Genomic DNA, 20759 nt, shown 5'->3' with positions numbered 1-20759 from the left:
CCCAGATTATAAATGCTTTTTGTTTTTTTACCCTTTCGCTAAGTTTGTTGCATTTGGCTTGATTGTAAAACATGTCGATTGAGAGGGGGTATGACGTTACGTTTTCAATATTCAATGTTTTATCTTTCATAGAAAAAAATAAAATTCCATTCCGTTTTTAAGGCGGTCTGTCATTACATTTTTAGCACGTACCCCCATTTGAGAACCACTGACTTAATACATGTGAACTTATGTAGACATTATTTGATTTCTTTTAAACGTTTTAATTGTCTTTCAATACATTATTTGACTTTTCTTTTAGATGTTTCAATTGTCTTTTATGGTTTCAGTCCCGAAACTGTTAAAGTCATTCAGACACACGTGCTGTCATTTGTTGACTCCGAGGAACGTTTTTTCATTTCATATTCTCAGATTGAAGATCTAAGACAGTGGCGGCCTCACATGGAGCGACGCTGCCCTCTTGTGGTCAAACAAAGAACAGGCTTCAGATGCTGATGATTTGAGAAGGGTCAAAATTTAATTGTGTCGACCTGATCAATAAAATAGTCAATATTTCCACACACCTCTGGTGAAGCTTCCAAGCATGAGGATTGGGGAACATTGAACATAGAATCCATTGCTCTGATATTTAGGTAAACAAGTGTTTGTCCTTAAAGGGGAAGACTTTGCATACAGTTTTTGCTACTGACGCACATTTGATGCTTAGACGAGTAATTTTGTTTTAGTCAGTAGTTTGATTATATTTCTGTCTTTTAACTTCCATCCATCCATTTTCTACCGCGTGTCCCGTCCTGGGTCATGGGGGCGGGTGCCGGAACCCCAGCTGCATCCGGGCGGAAGACGGCGTACACCCTGGACAAGATTCACAACTTAGTTGCCAATCAACTTATCCCTGGGTGCATGTCTTTGGAGGTGGAAGGAAGCCGTAGTGCTGCTGTCGAAGTGGAGGCACGTAAGTAAGACCGCCCACAAAACGGCGCATCCATAAGCAACTGTGAAGTGAATTATATTTATAATTATTATATAATGATCTTATTTTCTTCCCTTTCTGGTAGTCTTCCATGGCAGGAAATATGACACTTATCCTTCTTCCATGCTGGCCTCTCTGGTGACGTCATTGAACCGTGGCTCAACTTCAGCTTTCGTGCGCATGGATTTAAAAGGAGCAATGGAAAGACGAGGTTTGAAAGTGGGACCGTCGCATCTTCTGGGCAAGGTGGAGTTCAACTCAGCAGCAGCGGATGTTTCCAGGTGTGTCGTCTGCAAAACAAAACCAACTTTGATACATTATAACTTTACAAATGTTGTTTGCGTAAAGGTTGAACAATTTTGGTCCCTGCATTGATCCCTGGGGTACGCCAGAAGAGGTACTCAGCTGTTTATTCTCCTATCTTCGCGTATGGTTAAGTAGCTTTTAACCTTCGTCTTGTTGTAGGGTCGGCACCGACCCGTTTTAGTTTTTAAATGCATAAAAACACCACATACATTTATTTTTTTGCAACAAAGCTTTTTGACTTTGTCAGGAACCTCTTTGTCAACAAAATAAAACATTTTAATTTTTTTCACTAAATTATAAAATGCTCTGGTAGAAATTATGCCCTTGGTGTTGTTAGGGTCGGTTTTGACCCGGTTATAAAAATAAGATGATAAAGCAATGATAAGAGCCAAAACTGAACACACTGACGTGAGCTTTAGTGGATTCTCATTTTACCTTGTTATCCTGTACAAAACAAACAAAAGACGGACACTAAAAGTGTCACTTTTTGCCACTCTGATTTTGTTTTTTGATTAGTTTTGGAACTAGTAATCTATTTCTCTTGGTTTCATTTGCTTGATTGGTTGTTTGTTTGATGTTGGATTTCTGTCGCTGAAAAAAATAATTTTTAGCCTTTTTCTTGAAGTAAATATATATGGGTCGAAATTGACCCGTAACACCATAGATGTTACTATAGTTAAAATTATTAAAATTAAAAAATAAACAAAATACATTTATTTAAGAGATGTGTTCTAATACCCCTTAGTAATAGTTAGGTAACACAACAACCTTTTTTTATTTATATGATTCACTTGAGGTTTGTTTTACCATTTTTAAAAATTGAAATCGAGGGGTATACTGACAAAAAAAGGCCCAATGGCCCAAACCAAAAATATTAAAACCAATATTTTCAAGGATAAGGAAGCCTAACAAGGTAACCAAGAGATGAGAAACAAATTGGATGATAGATAATTGTTTTTAGTGTATTTTACAGCTGATTTAAGACATGGGTCAAAACCGACCCGTTAACATAAGCGATGGTAACAGAAAGCTAACACAAGAGGAAGGTTAACCAGTTCTAGACCAAGCCCCCATAGTGTTGTCATGATTGTCTAAAAGTGTTAAGTAGCTTCTAACCCAGTTCTAGAGCAAGCCTCCATATTGTTGTCATAATTGTCTAAAAGTGATAAGTATTTTCTAACCCAGTTCTAGACCATGCCTCAATATTGTTGTTGTCTAAAAGTGTTAAGATTATATCCAAGGTCTAGACCATGCCTCCATATTGTTGTCATGATTGTCTAAAAGTGTTAAGTATTTTCTAACCCAGTTCTAGACCATGCCTCCATATTGTTGTTGTCTAAAAGTGTTAAGTAGCCTCTAGCCGTTTCTAGACCATGCCTCCATATTGTTGTCATAATTGTCTAACAGTGTTAAGTAGCTTCTAACCCAGTTCTAGACCAATCCTCCATATTGTTGTTGTCTAAAAGTGTTAAGATTATATCCAAGTTCTAGACCAAGCCTCCATATTGTTGTCATGATTGTCTAAAAGTGTTAAGTAGCTTCTAACCCAGTTCTAGACCAATCCTCCATATTGTTGTCATACAGTAATTGTCTAACAGTGTTAAGTATTTTCTAACCCAGTTCTAGACCATGCCTCCATATTGTTGTTGTCTAAAAGTGTTAAGTAGCTTCTAGCCGATTGTTGTCATAGTTGTCTAATAGTGTTAAGTATTTTCTAACCCAGTTCTAGACCAAGCCTCCATATTGTTGTCTAAAAGTGTTAAGTAGCTTCTAGCCGTTTCTAGACCAAGCCTCCATATTGTTGTCATAATTGTCTAACAGTGTTAAGTATTTTCTAACCCAGTTCTAGACCATGCCTCCATATTGTTGTCATAATTGTCTAATAGTGTTAAGTATTTTCTAACCCAGTTCTAGACCATGCCTCCATATTATTGTCTAAAAGTGTTAAGTAGCTTCTAGCCGTTCTAGACCTAGCCTCCATATTGTTGTCATAATTGTCTAATAGTGTTAAGTATTTTCTAACCCAGTCTAGACCATGCCTCCATATTGTTGTTGTCTAAAAGTGTTAAGATTATATCCAAGTTCTAGACCAAGCCTCCATATTGTTGTCATAATTGTCTAATAGTGTTAAGTATTTTCTAACCCAGTTCTAGACCATGCCTCCATATTGTTGTTGTCTAAAAGTGTTAAGTAGCTTCTAGCCGTTTCTAGACCAAGCCTCCATATTGTTGTCATAATTGTCTAATAGTGTTAAGTATTTTCTAACCCAGTGCTAGACCATGCCTCCATATTGTTGTTGTCTAAAAGTGTTAAGATTATATCCAAGTTCTAGACCAAGCCTCCATATTGTTTTCATGATTGTCTAAAAGTGTTAAGTAGCTCCTAGCCGTTTCTAGACCAAGCCTCCATATTGTTGTCATAATTGTCTAACAGTGTTAAGTATTTTCTAACCCAGTTCTAGACCATGCCTCCATATTGTTGTCATAATTGTCTAATAGTGTTATGTATTTTCTAACCCAGTTCTAGACCATGCCTCCATATTATTGTCTAAAAGTGTTAAGTAGCTTCTAGCCGTTCTAGACCTAGCCTCCATATTGTTGTCATAATTGTCTAATAGTGTTAAGTATTTTCTAACCCAGTCTAGACCATGCCTCCATATTGTTGTTGTCTAAAAGTGTTAAGATTATATCCAAGTTCTAGACCAAGCCTCCATATTGTTGTCATAATTGTCTAATAGTGTTAAGTATTTTCTAAACCAGTTCTAGACCATGCCTCCATATTGTTGTTGTCTAAAAGTGTTAAGTAGCTTCTAGCCGTTTCTAGACCAAGCCTCCATATTGTTGTCATAATTGTCTAATAGTGTTAAGTATTTTCTAACCCAGTGCTAGACCATGCCTCCATATTGTTGTTGTCTAAAAGTGTTAAGATTATATCCAAGTTCTAGACCAAGCCTCCATATTGTTTTCATGATTGTCTAAAAGTGTTAAGTAGCTCCTAGCCGTTTCTAGACCAAGCCTCCATATTGTTGTCATAATTGTGTAATAGTGTTAAGTATTTTCTAACCCAGTTCTAGACCATGCCTCCATATTGTTGTCATAATTGTCTAATAGTGTTAAGTATGTTCTAACCCAGTTCTAGACCATGCCTCCATATTGTTGTTGTCTAAAAGTGTTAAGTAGTTTCTAGCCGTTTCTAGACCAAGCCTCCATATTGTTGTCATAATTGTCTAATAGTGTTAAGTATTTTCTAACCCAGTCTAGACCATGCCTCCATATTGTTGTTGTCTAAAAGTGTTATTATATCCAAGTTCTAGACCAAGCCTCCATATTGTTGTCATAATTGTCTAATAGTGTTAAGTATTTTCTAACCCAGTTCTAGACCATGCCTCCATATTGTTGTTGTCTAAAAGTGTTAAGTAGCTTCTAGCCGTTTCTAGACCAAGCCTCCATATTGTTGTCATAATTGTCTAATAGTGTTAAGTATTTTCTAACCCAGTGCTAGACCATGCCTCCATATTGTTGTTGTCTAAAAGTGTTAAGATTATATCCAAGTTCTAGACCAAGCCTCCATATTGTTTTCATGATTGTCTAAAAGTGTTAAGTAGCTCCTAGCCGTTTCTAGACCAAGCCTCCATATTGTTGTCATAATTGTGTAATAGTGTTAAGTATTTTCTAACCCAGTGCTAGACCATGCCTCCATATTGTTGTTGTCTAAAAGTGTTAAGATTATATCCAAGTTCTAGACCAAGCCTCCATATTGTTTTCATGATTGTCTAAAAGTGTTAAGTAGCTCCTAGCCGTTTCTAGACCAAGCCTCCATATTGTTGTCATAATTGTGTAATAGTGTTAAGTATTTTCTAACCCAGTTCTAGACCATGCCTCCATATTGTTGTCATAATTGTCTAATAGTGTTAAGTATGTTCTAACCCAGTTCTAGACCATGCCTCCATATTGTTGTTGTCTAAAAGTGTTAAGTAGTTTCTAGCCGTTTCTAGACCAAGCCTCCATATTGTTGTCATAATTGTCTAATAGTGTTAAGTATTTTCTAACCCAGTTCTAGACCATGCCTCCATATTGTTGTTGCCTAAAAGTGTTAAGATTATATCCAAGTTCTAGACCAAACCTCCATATTGTTGTCATGGTTGTCTAAAAGTGTTAAGTAGCTTCTAGCCGTTTCTAGACCAAGCCTCCATATTTGTCATACAGTAATTGTCTAATAGTGTTAAGTAGCTTCTAACCCAGTTCTAGACCAAGTCTCCATATTGTTGTCATTATTGTCTAAAAGTGTTAAGTTTATATCCAAGTTCTAGCCCAAGCCTCTATATTGTATCCAAGTTCTAGACCAAGCCTCTATATTGTCGTCGTGATTGTTTAAAAGTGTTAAAGTAGCTTGTAACCCAGTTCTAGACCAAGCCTCCATATTGTTGTCATGATTGTCTGTAAGACGCTCTTACTTGAAAGGATTTAGAAATCCCCCTTCACCCTTCTAAACCAGCCATACCTGCTGTAACACGTCATGTGGTTGTGATGCAACATGACGGGATAATCAGCACAGGTCATCACATTGATTGGCTGGTTAATTGACTGACAATGATTGATTGGTTAATTGACTGACACAGTGAGTGATTGGTTTGAAGGAAAGTGGTTTCTGGCAGTCCGCTTACTGGTCAGGGTTTTCCGATGTCCACTGTGATCTGTGTGAAGAGGTCCAGGGTCTGTCTGGACAGCAGCTTGTAGGACAGAGAATTGATGCCATCCTTGTCCATCGTGTCTTGAGTGTGAGATAACTGCTCAAGCCTTTGAGGAGCAGAAGAAGGAACATGATTCAAAAGATGGGTGAAGAAGGAACATGAAGCAAAGGATGGGTGAAGAAGGAACATGAAACAAATAATGGGTAAAGAAGGAACATGAAACAAAGGATGGATGAAGAAGAAACATGAAACAAAGGATGGGTGAAGAAGAAACATGAAACAAAGGATAGGTGAAGAAGGAACATGACACAAAGGATGGGTGAAGAAGGAACATGACAAAGGATGGGTGAAGAAGGAACATGAAACAAAGGATGGGTGAAGAAGGAACATGAATCAAAGGATGGGTGAAGAAGAAACATGAATCAAAGGATGGGTGAAGAAGAAACATGAAACAAAGGATAGGTGAAGAAGGAACATGACACAAAGGATGGGTGAAGAAGAAACATGACAAAGGATGGGTGAAGAAGGAACATGAAACAAAGGATGGGTGAAGAAGGAACATGAATCAAAGGATAGGTGAAGAAGAAACATGAAACAAAGGATGGGTGAAGAAGGAACATGAAACAAAGGATAGGTGAAGAAGGAACATGACACAAAGGATGGGTGAAGAAGAAACATGAAACAAAGGATGGGTGAAGAAGGAAACTGAAACAAAGGATGGTTGAAGAAGGAACATGAAACAAAGGATGGGTGAAGAAGGAACATGAAACAATGGGTAAAGAAGAGGAACATGAAACAAAAGATAGGTGGAGAAGGAACATAAAACAAAAGATGCGTGAAGAAGGAACATGAAACAAAGGATGGGTGAAGAAACATGAAACAAAGGATGGGTGAAGAAACATGAAACAAAGGATGGGTGAAGAAGGAACATGAATCAAAGGATGGGTGAAGAAGGAACCTGACACAAAGGATGGGTGAAGAAGGAACCTGAAACAAAGGATGGGTGAAGACGGAACATTTGAAACAAAGGATGGGTGAAGAAGGAACATGAAACAAAGGATGGGTGAAGAAGGAACATGAAACAAAGAATGGGTGAAGAAGAAACATGAAACAAAAGATGGGTGAAGAAGGAACATGAAACAAAGGATACGTGAAGAAGAAACATGAAACAAGGGATGGGTGAAGAACAAACATGAAACAAAGGATGGGTGAAGAAGGAACATGAAACAAAGGGTGGGTGAAGAAGGAACATGAAACAAAGGATAGGTGAAGAAGGAACATGACACAAAGGATGGGTGAAGAAGAAACATGAAACAAAGGATGGGTGAAGAAGGAACATGAAACAAAGGATGGGTGAAGAAGAAACATGAAACAAAGGATGGGTAAAGAAGAGGAACATGAAACAAAAGATAGGTGGAGAAGGAAAATGAAACAAAAGATGGGTGAAGAAGGAACATGAAACAAAGGATGGGTGAAGAAGAAACATGAAACAAAGGATGGGTGAAGAAGGAACATGAAACAAAGGATGGGTAAAGAAGAGGAACATGAAACAAAAGATAGGTGGAGAAGGAACATGAAACAAAAGATGGGTGAAGAAGGAACATGAAACAAAGGATGGGTGAAGAAAAAAACATGAAACAAAGGATGGGTGAAGAAACATGAAACAAAGGATGGGTGAAGAAGGACCATGAAACAAAGGATAGGTGAAGAAGGAACATGACACAAAGGATGGGTGAAGAAGAAACATGAAAAAAAGGATGGGTGAAGAAGGAACCTGAAACAAAGGATGGTTGAAGAAGGAACATGAAACAAAGGATCGGTGAAGAAGGAACATGAAACAATGGGTAAAGAAGAGGAACAGGTGGAGAAGGAACATAAAACAAAAGATGGGTGGAGAAGGAACATAAAACAAAAGATGGGTGGAGAAGGAACATGAAACAAAAGATGGGTGAAGAAGGAACATGAAACAAAGGATGGGTGAAGAAACATGAAACAAAGAATGGGTGAAGAAATATGAAATAAAGGATGGGGGAAGAAGGAACATGAATCAAAGGATGGGTGAAGAAGGAACATGAATCAAAGGATGGGTGAAGAAGGAACCTGACACAAAGGATGGGTGAAGAAGGAACCTGAAACAAAGGATGGGTGAAGACGGAACATTTGAAACAAAGGATGGGTGAAGAAGGAACATGAAACAAAGGATGGGTGAAGAAGGAACATGAAACAAAGGATGGGTGAAGAAGAAACATGAAACAAAGGATGGGTGAAGAAGGAACATGAAACAAAGGATACGTGACGAAGAAACATGAAACAAAGGATGGGTGAAGAAGGAACATGAAACAAAGGATGGGTGAAGAAGGAACATGAAACAAAGGATGGGTGAAGAAGGAACATGAAACAAAAGATGGGTGAAGAAGGAACATGAAACAAAGGATGGGTGAAGAAGGAACATGAAACAAAGGATGGGTGAAGAAGGAACATGAAACAAAGGATGGGTGAAGAAGGAACATGAAACAAAGGATGGGTGAAGAAGGAACATGAAACAAAGGGTGGGTGAAGAAGGAACATGAAACAAAGGATGGGTGAAGAAGGAACATGAAACAAAGGGTGGGTGAAGAAGGAACATGAAACAAAGGGTGGGTGAAGAAGGAACATGAAACAAAGGATGGGTGAAGAAGGAACCTGAAACAAAGGATGGGTGAAGAAGGAACATGAAACAAAGAATGGGTGAAGAAGGAACATGACACAAAGGATGGGTGAAGAAGGAACATGAAACAAAGGATGGGTGAAGAAGGAACATGAAACAAAGGATGGGTGAAGAAGGAACATGACACAAAGGATGGGTGAAGAAGGAACATGAAACAAAGGATGGGTGAAGAAGGAACATGAAACAAAAGATGGGTGGAGCTTTCAGAGCACCACAGCTGCTTAAAAGCTGCTTACCGCCGAGGGTTGGACTCGTTGTGTTTGTCTCTTTGGTGTCGAATCATCTTATATTTTCCCACCGCGACGCTCGGCCTGGTGATTGAGATTCCTTTGGACGCCAGTCTGCCAAAAGAAAAAGTCGGACTTCACCAGTAGTTGGGAAATGAGTACAAATCCAATATATTTATTGGTCAGGAACTGCAAGATGAGAGTCCATTTGAAAATCATTGATATACAAAACCCAAAACCAGTGAAGTTGGCACGTTGTGTAAATGGTAAATAATGGCATAGGAGCACTTATACACCCCCATACCATCACTGATGATGGCTTTTCAACTTTGCACCTAGAACAGTCCGGATGGTTCTTTTCCTCTTTGGTCCGGAAGACAAAACGTCCACGGTTTCCAAAAACATTTTGAAATGTGGACTCATCAGACCACAGAACATTTTTCCACTCTGCATCAATCCATCTTAGATGAGCTCGGAGTGAAGCGTTCCCGGGTGTTGTTGGTAAATGGCTTTGGATAATAGAGTTTTAAAAAAATGGCTCTGGATAGTTGAGTTGTACCCTGCACTTACAGATGTAGTATCGACCAACTGTAGTTACTGGCTGTGGTTTTCTTGAGACTTCCTGAGAGCCCATGTGGTGATATCCTTTACACTCTTGATGTCAAATTTTTTTTTTTTTTTTCAGTACCGCCTGAGGGATCCAAGGTGTGTAACGTCTCTTATGTGCAGTGATTTCTCCAGATTTTCAGAAACTTTTGATATTACGGACCGTAGATAAGGAAATTCCTAAATTCCTTGCAATAGTTGGTTGAGAAATGTTGTTCTTGGCATTTGTTGACAAAGTGGTGACCCTCGCCCTGTCCTTGTTTGTGAATGACGAGCATTTCATGGAAGCTGCTTTTATACCCAATCATGGCACCCACCTGTTCCCCAATCAGCCTGTTCACCTGTGGCATGTTCCAAATAAGTCTTTGATGAGCATTCCTCAACTCTCCCTGTCTTTTTTGCTACTTATGCCAGCTTTTTTAAAACATGCTGCAGGCATCAAATTCCAAATGAGCTAATATTTGCAAAAAAAATATTGTATCCAGTATCAAACGTGTCCGCATTATTCAACTTACTGCATAATGAGTTGAACTTCATGAATTATTATGACTACTAAGTGTTATTCAAAAACAATTAGCACTACACTTCAACTTAAAGACAGCTTAGGTCCCTCACACACTACTAAATGATCAAGGATGGAGGATTCCTGCTGATATCATATCGGGTTGATATCGGTATCGGCCAATACTCAAAACTAACCTAGTTGATATTCACCTGTTGTAGACATCATCGTCCTCGCCCCCCCACCCCCAGTAGTTGTTGGGGAAGCCGTTGATGGTCAGGAAGTGTTCCTTGGACATGGAGGACACGCCCCCAAAAGCATGCTCGTAGTGTAACCTGCACACAGGTGGTCATGAAGGACTAGTTAAGTTATTGTTACCACTGGAGTAATGTTAAGTTAATTTATTGTTAAGTTATTAAGTAGTTAGTTTATTGTTACCACTGGATTAATGTTAAGTTAATAAGTAGTTAATTTATTGTTAAGTTATTAGTTAGTTTAGTGTTACCACTGGATAAATGTTAAGTTAATAATTAGTTAAGTTAGTGTTACCACTGGATTTATCTTGGGTTAATAAGTAATTAAGTTAGTGTTACCACTGGATGAATGTTAAGCTAATAAGTAATTAAGTTAGTGTTACCACAGGATTTATCTTGGGTTAATAAGTAATTAAGTTATTGTTACCACTGGATGAATGTTAAGTAAATAAATAGTTGAGTTAGTCTTACCACTGAATGAATGTTAAGTTAAATAAGTAGTTAATTTATTGTTACCACTGGATGAAAGCTACGTTAATAATTAGTTAAGTTATTGTTACCACTGAATGAATGTTAAGTTAATAAGTAGTTAATGTATTGTTACCACCAAAATAATGTTAAGTTTTTAAATAGTTAATTTATTGTTACGACTGGATTAATGTTAAGTTAAAAAGTAGTTAAGATATTGTTACCACTGGATTTATGTTAAGTTAATAAGTAGTTAAGTTAGTTTTACCACTGGATTCATCTTGGGTTATTATAAGTAGTTAAGTTATTGTTTCCACTGGATGAATGTTAGGTTAATTAGTTAAGTTATTGTTACCACAGGATGAATGTTAAGTAAATAAGTAGTTGAGTTAGTGTTACCACTGAATGAACGTTAAGTTAAATAAGTAGTTAATTTATTGTTACCACTGGATGAATAACATGTTAATAATTAGTTAAGTTAGTGTTACCACTGAATGAATGTTAAGTCAATGAATAGTTAAATTATTGTTACCACCAAAATAATGTTAAGTTATTAAATAGTTAATTTATTGTTACCACTGGATTAATGTTAGGTTAATAAATAGTTCAGTTATTGTTACCACTGGATGAATGATAAGTTAAAAAGTAGTTAAGTTATTGTTACCACTGGATGAATAGTAAGTTAAAAAGTAGTTAAGTTATTGTTACCTCTGGATTAATTTTTCGTTATTATTAGTAGTCAATTTATTGTAACCACTGGATTAATGTTAAATTCATAATTAGTTAAGTTAGTGTTACCACTGGATGAATGTTAAGTTAATAAGTAGTTAAGTTAGTGTTACCACTGGATTATCTTGGGTTAATAAGTAATTAAGTTATTGTTACCACTGGATGAATGTTAAGTAAATAAGTAGTTGAGTTAGTGTTACCACTGAATGAATGTTAAGTAAATAAATAGTTTAATTATTGTTATCACTGATTAAATGTTAAGTTAATAAGTAGTTGATGTATTGTTACCACCGAAATAATAAGTAGTTAATGTATTGTTACCACCGAAATAATGTTAAGTTATTAAATAGTTGATTTATTGTTACCACTGGATTAATGTTAGGTTAATAAATAGTTCAGTTATTGTTACCACTGGATAAATGTTAAGTTAAAAAGTAGTTAAGTTATTGTTACCTCTGGATTAATTTTTCGTTATTATTAGTAGTTAATTTATTGTTACCACTGGATTAATGTTAAGTTAATAATTAGTAGAGTTAGTGTTACCACTGAATGAATGTTAAGTTAATAAGTAGTTAAGTTAGTGTTACCACTGGATTCATTTTGGGTTATTATAAGTAGTTAAGTTAGGTTAATAAGTATTTAAGTTATTGTTAACACTGGATTAATATTAAGTTAATAAGTAGTTAATTTATTATTAAGTAGTTAGTTTATTGTTACCACTGGATGAATGTTAAGTTGATAAGTAGTTAAGCTAGTGTTACCACTGAATGAATGTTAAGTTAATAATTAGTTAAGTTAGTGTTACCACTGAATTCATCTTGGGTTAATAAGTAATTAAGTTATTGTTTCCACTGGATGAATGTTAAGTAAATAAGTAGTTGAGTTAGTGTTAACACTGAATGAATGTTAAGTAAATAAATAGTTACATTATTGTTACCACTGATTGAATGTTAAGTTAATAAGTAGTTAATGTATTGTTACCACCAAAATAATGTTAAGTTATAAAATAGTTAATTTATTGTTACCACTGGATTAATGTTAGGTTAATAAGTAGTTAAGTTATTGTTACCACTGGATGAATATTAAGTTAAAAAGTAGTTAAGTTAGTGTTACCACTGGATTCATCTTGGGTTATTATAAGTAGTTAAGTTATTGTTACCACTGGATTAGTGTTAGGTTAATAAGTAGTTAAGTTATTGTTACCACTGCATGTATGTTTAGTTAATAAGTAGTCAAGTTATTGTTACCACTGGATGATGTAAAGATGAAATAATGTACTGTCTCTTTAAGAAGCTTCTCTGAAGTTCCTAAGGTTCAGCTATGTCTTTAGATTACTCCTGATTACTTGATAAAAGTTAAGTTGAATAAACTTATCCTTTGCATGGCTGTGGAAAGAAAACTAGTACCTTTCTAACTCCATCGCACACATTTGGGTTTGTTTTTTTTTCAATTGTTTCTTGGTGTGTGTGTGTGTGTGTGTGTGTGTGCGCACATTTGAATTCTAAAATAGTTGCAAACATTGATCATGCAGCAGCCTACAAAACCCAGTGAAGTTGTCATATTGTGTAAATGGTAAATAAAACGAGACAGGTCTGGACTACAGGCAGGCCAGTCTAGTACCGGCACTCTTTTACTATGAAGCCATGCTGTTGTAACGCGTGCCTTAGCAATGTCTTTGCTGAAAATAAGCAGGGGCGCCCATGATAACGTTGCTTGGATGACAACATATGTTGCTCCAAAAGCTGTATGGACCATTCAGCATTAATGGTGCCTTCACAGATGTGTAAGTTACCCATGCCTTGGCCACTAATGCACCCCCATACCATCACACATGCTGACTTTTACACTTTGCGCCTAGAACAGTCCGGATGGATCTTTTCCTATTTATTCCGGAGGACACGACATCCACGGTCTCTAAAAACTATTTGAAATGTTGACTCGTCAGACCACAGAACACTCTTCCACTTTGCATCAGTCCATCTTAAATGAGCTCGGGCCCAGTGAAGCCGGCAACGTTTCTGGGTGTTGTTGATAAATGGCTTTGGCTTTGCATAGTACAGTTTTAACTTGCACTTACAGATGTAGCGACCAACTGTAGTTACTGACAGTTTTCTGAGGTGTTCCTGAGCCCATGTGGTGATATCCTTTACACACTGATATCGCTTTTTGAAGCAGTACCACCTGAGGGATCCAAGGTGCGTAATATCATGGCTTACGTGCAGTGATTTCTCCAGATTCTCTGAACCATTCTCTGGTGACATCCCTAAATTCCTTGCAATAGCTCGTTGAGAAATGTTCTTATACAATTTGCTCAGGCATTTGTTGACAAAGTGGTGACCCTCGCCCTGTACTTGTTTGTGAATGACTGAGCATTTCATGGAAGCTGCTTTTATACCCAATCCGTCATGACGTGGAGTTTGATGTGGATTGTTTTCCCGAGGTGCGAAGCGACTGGATCAGACATGGCGTGAAAGTAATGACATATTTTAATTTTAACACTCAAAAGTACTACAAAAACAAAGGGTATAAACAACAACTCTCACAAAGGTCGAACTATGGACATAAAACAAAACTTGCTAACTATGGCATGAATGAAGAATTCATACTTGTAACGAGAAAAGAGCAGCATGAATAACAAGGGTGTATAGAGGGTGATGTCGCCAGCCTGACTGCCTGGCAACTGCATGCTTAAATAGTGATGTGGTGATTTACAATAGCTGAATGAGTCCAAATGAATCAGGTGCATGACATGAGGACAGGTGAAAACTAATGGGTTGTCATGGCAACAAAGCATGTAGTAGAGATGCGCGGGTAGGCAATTATATCATCCGCAACCGCATCACCAAAGTCGTCGTCCACCCCAACCAACATTTTATCAGAACCGCAACCGCCCGTTGATACACCTTTAACACTCAAAGAGCTATTTACACCTGTTTCACAGAGTAAAGAAGACAATTGGAGCTGCTATCGTTCTCACGAATATCCGATGGTGTTCATCCTGATGACAAGAATAAGGGCGTGCTGTGATGCCATTGCCTTTGACACCTTCAACAACATGTACAAACCGATTGTTAGTCCGGCAACACGTTGTATGCAGCTTCCGCAATTACACGTACCAGATTGAAAGGCATACTGGGTGGCACAGAGTACACTGATGGTTGTGATATAAACAATTTTAACACTTACTAATATGCGGCACGCTGTGAAGCCATACCAAACAAGAATGACAAACACATTTGGGGAGAACATCCTCACAGTAACACAACATAAACGCAACACAACAAATACCCAGAATTCTTTGCATCTGTGACATTTCCTGAATATATTACCGACGCACGGGTGGGGGTGGGGGGTGGCGGGTATTTGCTGCTAGCAGGGTGTATAAAATAGCCAGGGGTTGTCATGGATGCAAAGGATTCTTGGTATTTGTTGTGTTGCGTTTTATGTTGTGTTACTCTGAGGATGTTTTCCCGAAATGTGTCTGTCATTCTTGTTTGGTGTGGCTTCACAGCGTGGCGCATATTAGTAAGAGTGTTAAAATTGTTTATATCAGAACCATTAGTGTACTCTGTGTCACCCCGTATGCCTTACAGTCGTGTGCGTGTGTCTGCGGACGCCACACAACATGTTACTGTACTGACAAGATCGTACATGTTGTAGAAGGCGACAAAGCCAATGGCTTCATAGCACGCCCTAATACTTAGTGGGTGACTGACGGCAGTCATTCTAGAGAATGTTTGCGTCTCCTTTTGTCTTCTTCGCTTTATGACACGGGTCCTAAATGGCCCTTTGAATGGTAAAGGATACCGATCCCTGAACCATGTATATCAAATATTTCCGAATGGTTCAACCGCCACCCGCCCGAATCTAATTAAAATCGATTTTTTCGTCATGTCACCCGCCCGACCCGCGGTTTATCCGCGGATGAGACCGCAAACCGCGCATCTCTAGCAGGTAGTTTACCATGAATTGATTAACGTGGAGTACCATCTCCGGGTTGGGGAGGAGACCCTGCCCCAAGTGGAGGAGTTCAAGTACCTAGGAGTCTTGTTCACGAGTGAGGGAAGAGTGGATCGTGAGATCGACAGGCGGATCGGTGCGGCGTCTTCAGTAATGCGGACGTTGTACCGATCCGTTGTGGTGAAGAAGGAGCTGAGCCGGAAGGCAAAGCTCTCAATTTACCGGTCGATCTACGTTCTCATCCTCACCTATGGTCATGAGCTTTGGGTCATGACCGAAAGGATAAGATCACGGGTACAAGCGGCCCAAATGAGTTTGGGTCTCTCCCCTTAGAGATAGGGTGAGAAGCTCTGCCATCCGGGAGGAACTCAAAGTAAAGCCACTGCTCCTCCGCATCGAGAGGAGCCAGATGAGGTGGTTCGGGCATCTGGTCAGGATGCCACCCGAACGCCTCCCTAGGGAGGTGTTTAGGGCACGTCCAACCGGTAGGAGGCCACGGGGAAGACCCAGGACACGTTGGGAAGACTATGTCTCCCGGCTGGCCTGGGAACGCCTCGGGATCCCCCGGGAAGAGCTAGACGAAGTGGCTGGGGAGAGGGAAGTCTGGGTTTCCCTGCTTAGGCTGTTGCCCCCGCGACCCGACCTCGTATAAGCGGAAGAAGATGGATGGACGAATGGATGATTAACGTGGACCCCGACTTAAACAAGTTGAAAAACTCCATTTAGTGATCAATTGTACTGAATAGGTACTGAACTGTGCAATCTACTAATAAAAGTTTCAATCAATCAAAATGAAAAAAAACAAGAACTGACAAAATCCAAAAACCAAACAAAACATAGCCAAACTAAACATGATCACCAGGACATGACACAATCATGGCACCCAACTGTTCCCAATTAGCCTGTTCACCTGTGTTCCAAATAAGTATTTGATGAGCATTCAACTTTCTCAAGTCTTTTTTGCCTTTGTGCCAGCTTTGAAGTAAGTTGCAGGCATCACATTACAAATGAGCTAATATTTGAAGAAATTGACAAGGTTTTCCAGTGTGAACATGACATCAATTGAATACAAACTGAAAATGATTTGCATATCATTGTATTCTCTTTTTATTTACCAGTGACAACTTCACTGCTTTTTGGGGTTGGTAGGAGGAGGTCTCACCTGAAGCCGAACTTGTCAATGTAGGCGGCCAAGTGTCGAGGTTGAGGGAAACAGTGGTACATGTTGCGGTCGTCCATGGGGATCAGGTCCACGTCGCTGAAGACAAAACACTTGTAGTCCTCGTCCTTCAGCGCCTCCGTGTAGCCCACGTTCAGCAGCTTGGCTCGGTTGAAGAGCTCGTCTCCGGCCTGGTGAGTACGTACACACACACACACACACACACACACACGTATTTGTTACCTTCTTGAGACCTCTGAAAAATGCCTCCCTCTTTAGGACCAAATTGTGAGATTGTGAGTCCACTTGGGTCACGGGATTCTCAGTTTGGAGGCGTCACAGTTCTGATGTTTGACATAACAAACCATAGTTTCATTGTACAAACAACATGTTACATTTGGGTGTGATCGTATAGTGTTTAGACCAAATCTTTATACTATCCATCCATCCATCCATCTTCTTCCGCTTATCCAAGGTCGGGTCGCGGGGGCAACAACCTAAGCAGGGAAACCCAGACTTCCCTCTCCCCAGTCACCTCGTCTAGCTCTTCCCAGGAGATCCCGAGGCATTCCCAGGCCAGCCGGGAGACATAGTCTTCCCAACGTGTCCTGGGTCTTCCCCGTGGCCTCCTACCGGTTGGACGTGCCCTAAACACCTCCCTAGGGAGGCGTTCGGGTGGCATCCTGACCAGATGCCCGAACCACCTCATCTGGCTCCTCTTCATGTGGAGGAGCAGCGGCTTTACTTTGAGTTCCTCCCGGATGGCAGAGCTTCTCACCCTATCTCTAAGGGAGAGACCCGCCACACGGCGGAGGAAACTCATTTGGGCCGCTTGTACCCGTGATCTTATCCTTTCGGTCATGACCCAAAGCTCATGACCATAGGTGAGGATGGGAACGTAGATCGACCGGTAAATTGAGAGCTTTGCCTTCCGGCTCAGCTCCTTCTTCACCACAACGGATCGGTACAACGTCCGCATTACTGAAGACGCCGCACCGATCTGCCTGTCGATCTCACGATCCACTCTTCCCCCACTCGTGAACAAGACTCCTAGGTACTTGAACTCCTCCATTTGGGGAAGTGTCTCCTCCCCAACCCGGAGATGGCATTCCGCCCTTTTCCGGGCGGGAATCATGGACTCGGTCTTGGAGGTGCTGATTCTCATTCCGGTTGCTTCACACTCGGCTGCAAACCAATCCAGTGAGAGCTGAAGATCCCGGTCAGATGAAGCCATCAGGACCACATCATCTGCAAAAAGCAGAGACCTAATCCTGCGGTTACCAAACCGGAACCCCTCAACGCCTTGACTGCGCCTAGAAATTCTGTCCATAAAAGTTATGAACAGAATGGGTGACAAAGGACAGCCTTGGCGGAGTCCAACCCTCACTGGAAATGTGTTCAACTTACTGCCGGCAATGCGGACCAAGCTCTGACACTGATCATACAGGGAGCGGACCGCCACAATAAGACAGTCCGATACCCCATACTCTCTGAGCACTCCCCACAGGACTTCCCGAGGGACACGGTCCAATGCCTTTTCCAAGTCCACAAAGCACATGTAGACTGGTTGGGCAAACTCCCATGCACCCTCAAGAACCCTGCCGAGAGTATAGAGCTGGTCCACAGTTCCACGACCAGGACGAAAACCACACTGTTCCTCCTGAATCCGAGGTTCGAGGTTCTTTATACTAATTATCATATTAATTTCTTCAATGGTTTCACATGTACTGACAATGGTGTGCTCAAATGAACAATAATCCTTTTTTTTATATATGCAAAATACACAGTAAATTTACAGAAACTACATTTTACAGGATGTCCCTAAACACACCTCGCATCCAAAATGGCTGCTTCAAACCATGCGGTTGATAAACCAGGCTGCGGCCTAGCCATGCTAGCATTAGCATCATAACAATAGGTGAGGACAAATATGTCAACAGCCAAACAAACACAGTGGCATGAAATATAATATTACCTGTAAAACAGTGAGATTGTGAGTCCACTTGGGTCACGGGATTCTCTAAAAAACACATCAATAATCACCAATTAGTTTACACAGTGAAAGTGTGTTATTGTCTTTAAAATATCACTCCAGGATACAGTTTTGGTCGATACCAATTAGCGAAACTTTTTATGTGTCTGTTACAAAGTAGTAATCAAAATATAAACAGTCAATATTCACTAATTAGTCATCAATCCCGGACAATACAAAAACGTGTCTCAGTTTGGAGGCGTCACAGTTCTGAGCACTTCCACTTCTCGCCAGCAACAGGCGCTGTTGCAACACTTCATTCATAATTTAATCAAGCATGAGGATATTCTGTTTTCTACACCGTTACATATATACATACTATGCAAATATAAAAAAGGTAAGCTTTTAGTTATTTTGTTTTTTTGTTGGCAATTGGTTTTTAATCTTCATTATTAACTTCAAGTTATTACAGTATGTCTCTGCAGTATGCAGTAACACATTGTGTCATTTATCGTTTTGTCTACATCAGGGGTCACCAACGCGGGGCACCAGGTCGCCCGCTGGCCTGTTCTAAAAATAGCTCAAATAGCAGCGCTTACCAGTGAGCTGCCTCTGTTTTTTAAATTGTATTTATTTATGTATTTATATACCGATCTGTTGTGGTGAAGAAGGAGCTGAGCCGGAAGGCAAAGCTCTCAATTCACCGGTCAATCTACGTTCCCATCCTCACCTATGGTCATGAGCTTTGGGTCATGACCGAAAGGATAAGATCACGGGTACAAGCGGCCCAAATGAGTTTGGGTCTCTCCCTTAGAGATAGGGTGAGAAGCTCTGCCCTCCGGGAGGAACTCAAAGTAAAGCCGCTGCTCCTCCACATCGAGAGGAGCCAGATGAGGTGGTTCGGGCATCTGGTCAGGATGCCACCCGAACGCCTCCCTAGGGAGGTGTTTAGGGCACGTCCAACCGGTAGGAGGCCACGGGGAAGACCCAGGACACGTTGGGAAGACTATGTCTCCCGGCTGGCCTGGGAACGCCTCGGGATCCCCCGGGAAGAGCTGGACGAAGTGGCTGGGGAGAGGGAAGTCTGGGTTTCCCTGCTTAGGCTGCTGCCCCCGCGACCCGACCTCGGATAAGCGGAAGATGATGGATGGATGGATATTTTCCACATTTCAAACATCCTGGTGAATGCGTCGGATATGGCTGCTGCCTTATGGGACTCCTTTGAGTGAAATACAATCTTTTGTAACGTGAAATCCTCGTCTAGCCACTGTGCAGTTAGTCAGCATGCTGGTGGGACTGACATCCGCGTTCCATATGTCTGTCGTGAAGCTGAAGTGAACATCATTAACTTTAACCAAGAGCTCGTGGACGCGGTCATACATCTCCGATAAGCACACATCAGAGAAATACCGTCTGCTCGGTATCGTGTAATGTAATGTGCTCCATGAGTCTCCGAAAGCCAACGTCCTCCATAACACAAAACGGTTGATCATCATCAATCAATCAATGTTTACTTATATAGCCCTAAATCACTAGTGTCTCAAAGGGCTGCACAAACCACTACGACATCCTCGGTAGGCCCACATAAGGGCAAGGAAAACTCACACCCAGTGGGACGTCGGTGACAATGATGACTATGAGAACCTTGGAGAGGAGGAAAGCAATGGATGTCGAGCGGGTCTAACATGATACTGTGAAAGTTCAATCCATAATGGATCCAACAAAGTCGCGAGAGTCCAGTCCAAAGCGGATCCAACACAGCAGCGAGAGTCCCGTTCAGAGCGGAGCCAGCAGGAAACCATCCCAAGCGGAGGCGGATCAGCAGCGCAGAGATGTCCCCAGCCGATACACAGGCGAGCAGTACATGGCCACCGGATCGGACCGGACCCCCTCCACAAGGGAGGGGGGGACATAGGAGAAAAAGAAAAGAAACGGCAGATCAACTGGTCTAAAAAGGGAGTCTATTTAAAGGCTAGAGTATACAAATGAGTTTTAAGGTGAGACTTAAATGCTTCTACTGAGGTAGCATCTCGAACTGTTACCGGGAGGGCATTCCAGAGTACTGGAGCCCGAACGGAAAACGCTCTATAGCCCGCAGACTTTTTTTGGGCTTTAGGAATCACTAACAAGCCGGAGTCCTTTGAAGGCAGATTTCTTGCCGGGACATATGGTACAATACAATCGGCAAGATAGGATGGAGCTAGACCGT

The 20759-nt window shown here is 40.5% G+C and overlaps 1 protein-coding gene across 1 annotated transcript in view; it reads right to left on the bottom strand.

The window, feature by feature from the left end:
* Positions 1-5942: 5942 nt before the first annotated feature.
* Positions 5943-20759, bottom strand: part of LOC133535603 (beta-1,4-galactosyltransferase 1-like) — a 31111-nt gene continuing 16294 nt past the window's right edge. Inside the window, exons 3-6 of the mRNA XM_061875560.1 lie at positions 16582-16769; positions 10221-10343; positions 8910-9014; positions 5943-6072 (exon numbers count right to left, since the gene is read on the bottom strand). Of these exons, the coding sequence (XP_061731544.1) occupies positions 5943-6072; positions 8910-9014; positions 10221-10343; positions 16582-16769 (546 nt within the window). The remainder of the gene's footprint in view (positions 6073-8909; positions 9015-10220; positions 10344-16581; positions 16770-20759) is intronic.

The sequence above is a fragment of the Nerophis ophidion genome, linkage group LG16 (assembly GCF_033978795.1).
Source record: "Nerophis ophidion isolate RoL-2023_Sa linkage group LG16, RoL_Noph_v1.0, whole genome shotgun sequence".
NCBI classification, from domain to species: domain Eukaryota; kingdom Metazoa; phylum Chordata; class Actinopteri; order Syngnathiformes; family Syngnathidae; genus Nerophis; species Nerophis ophidion.
Note: the sequence above shows the minus strand (reverse complement) of the source record. Positions and strands in the feature narration are given on the sequence as shown.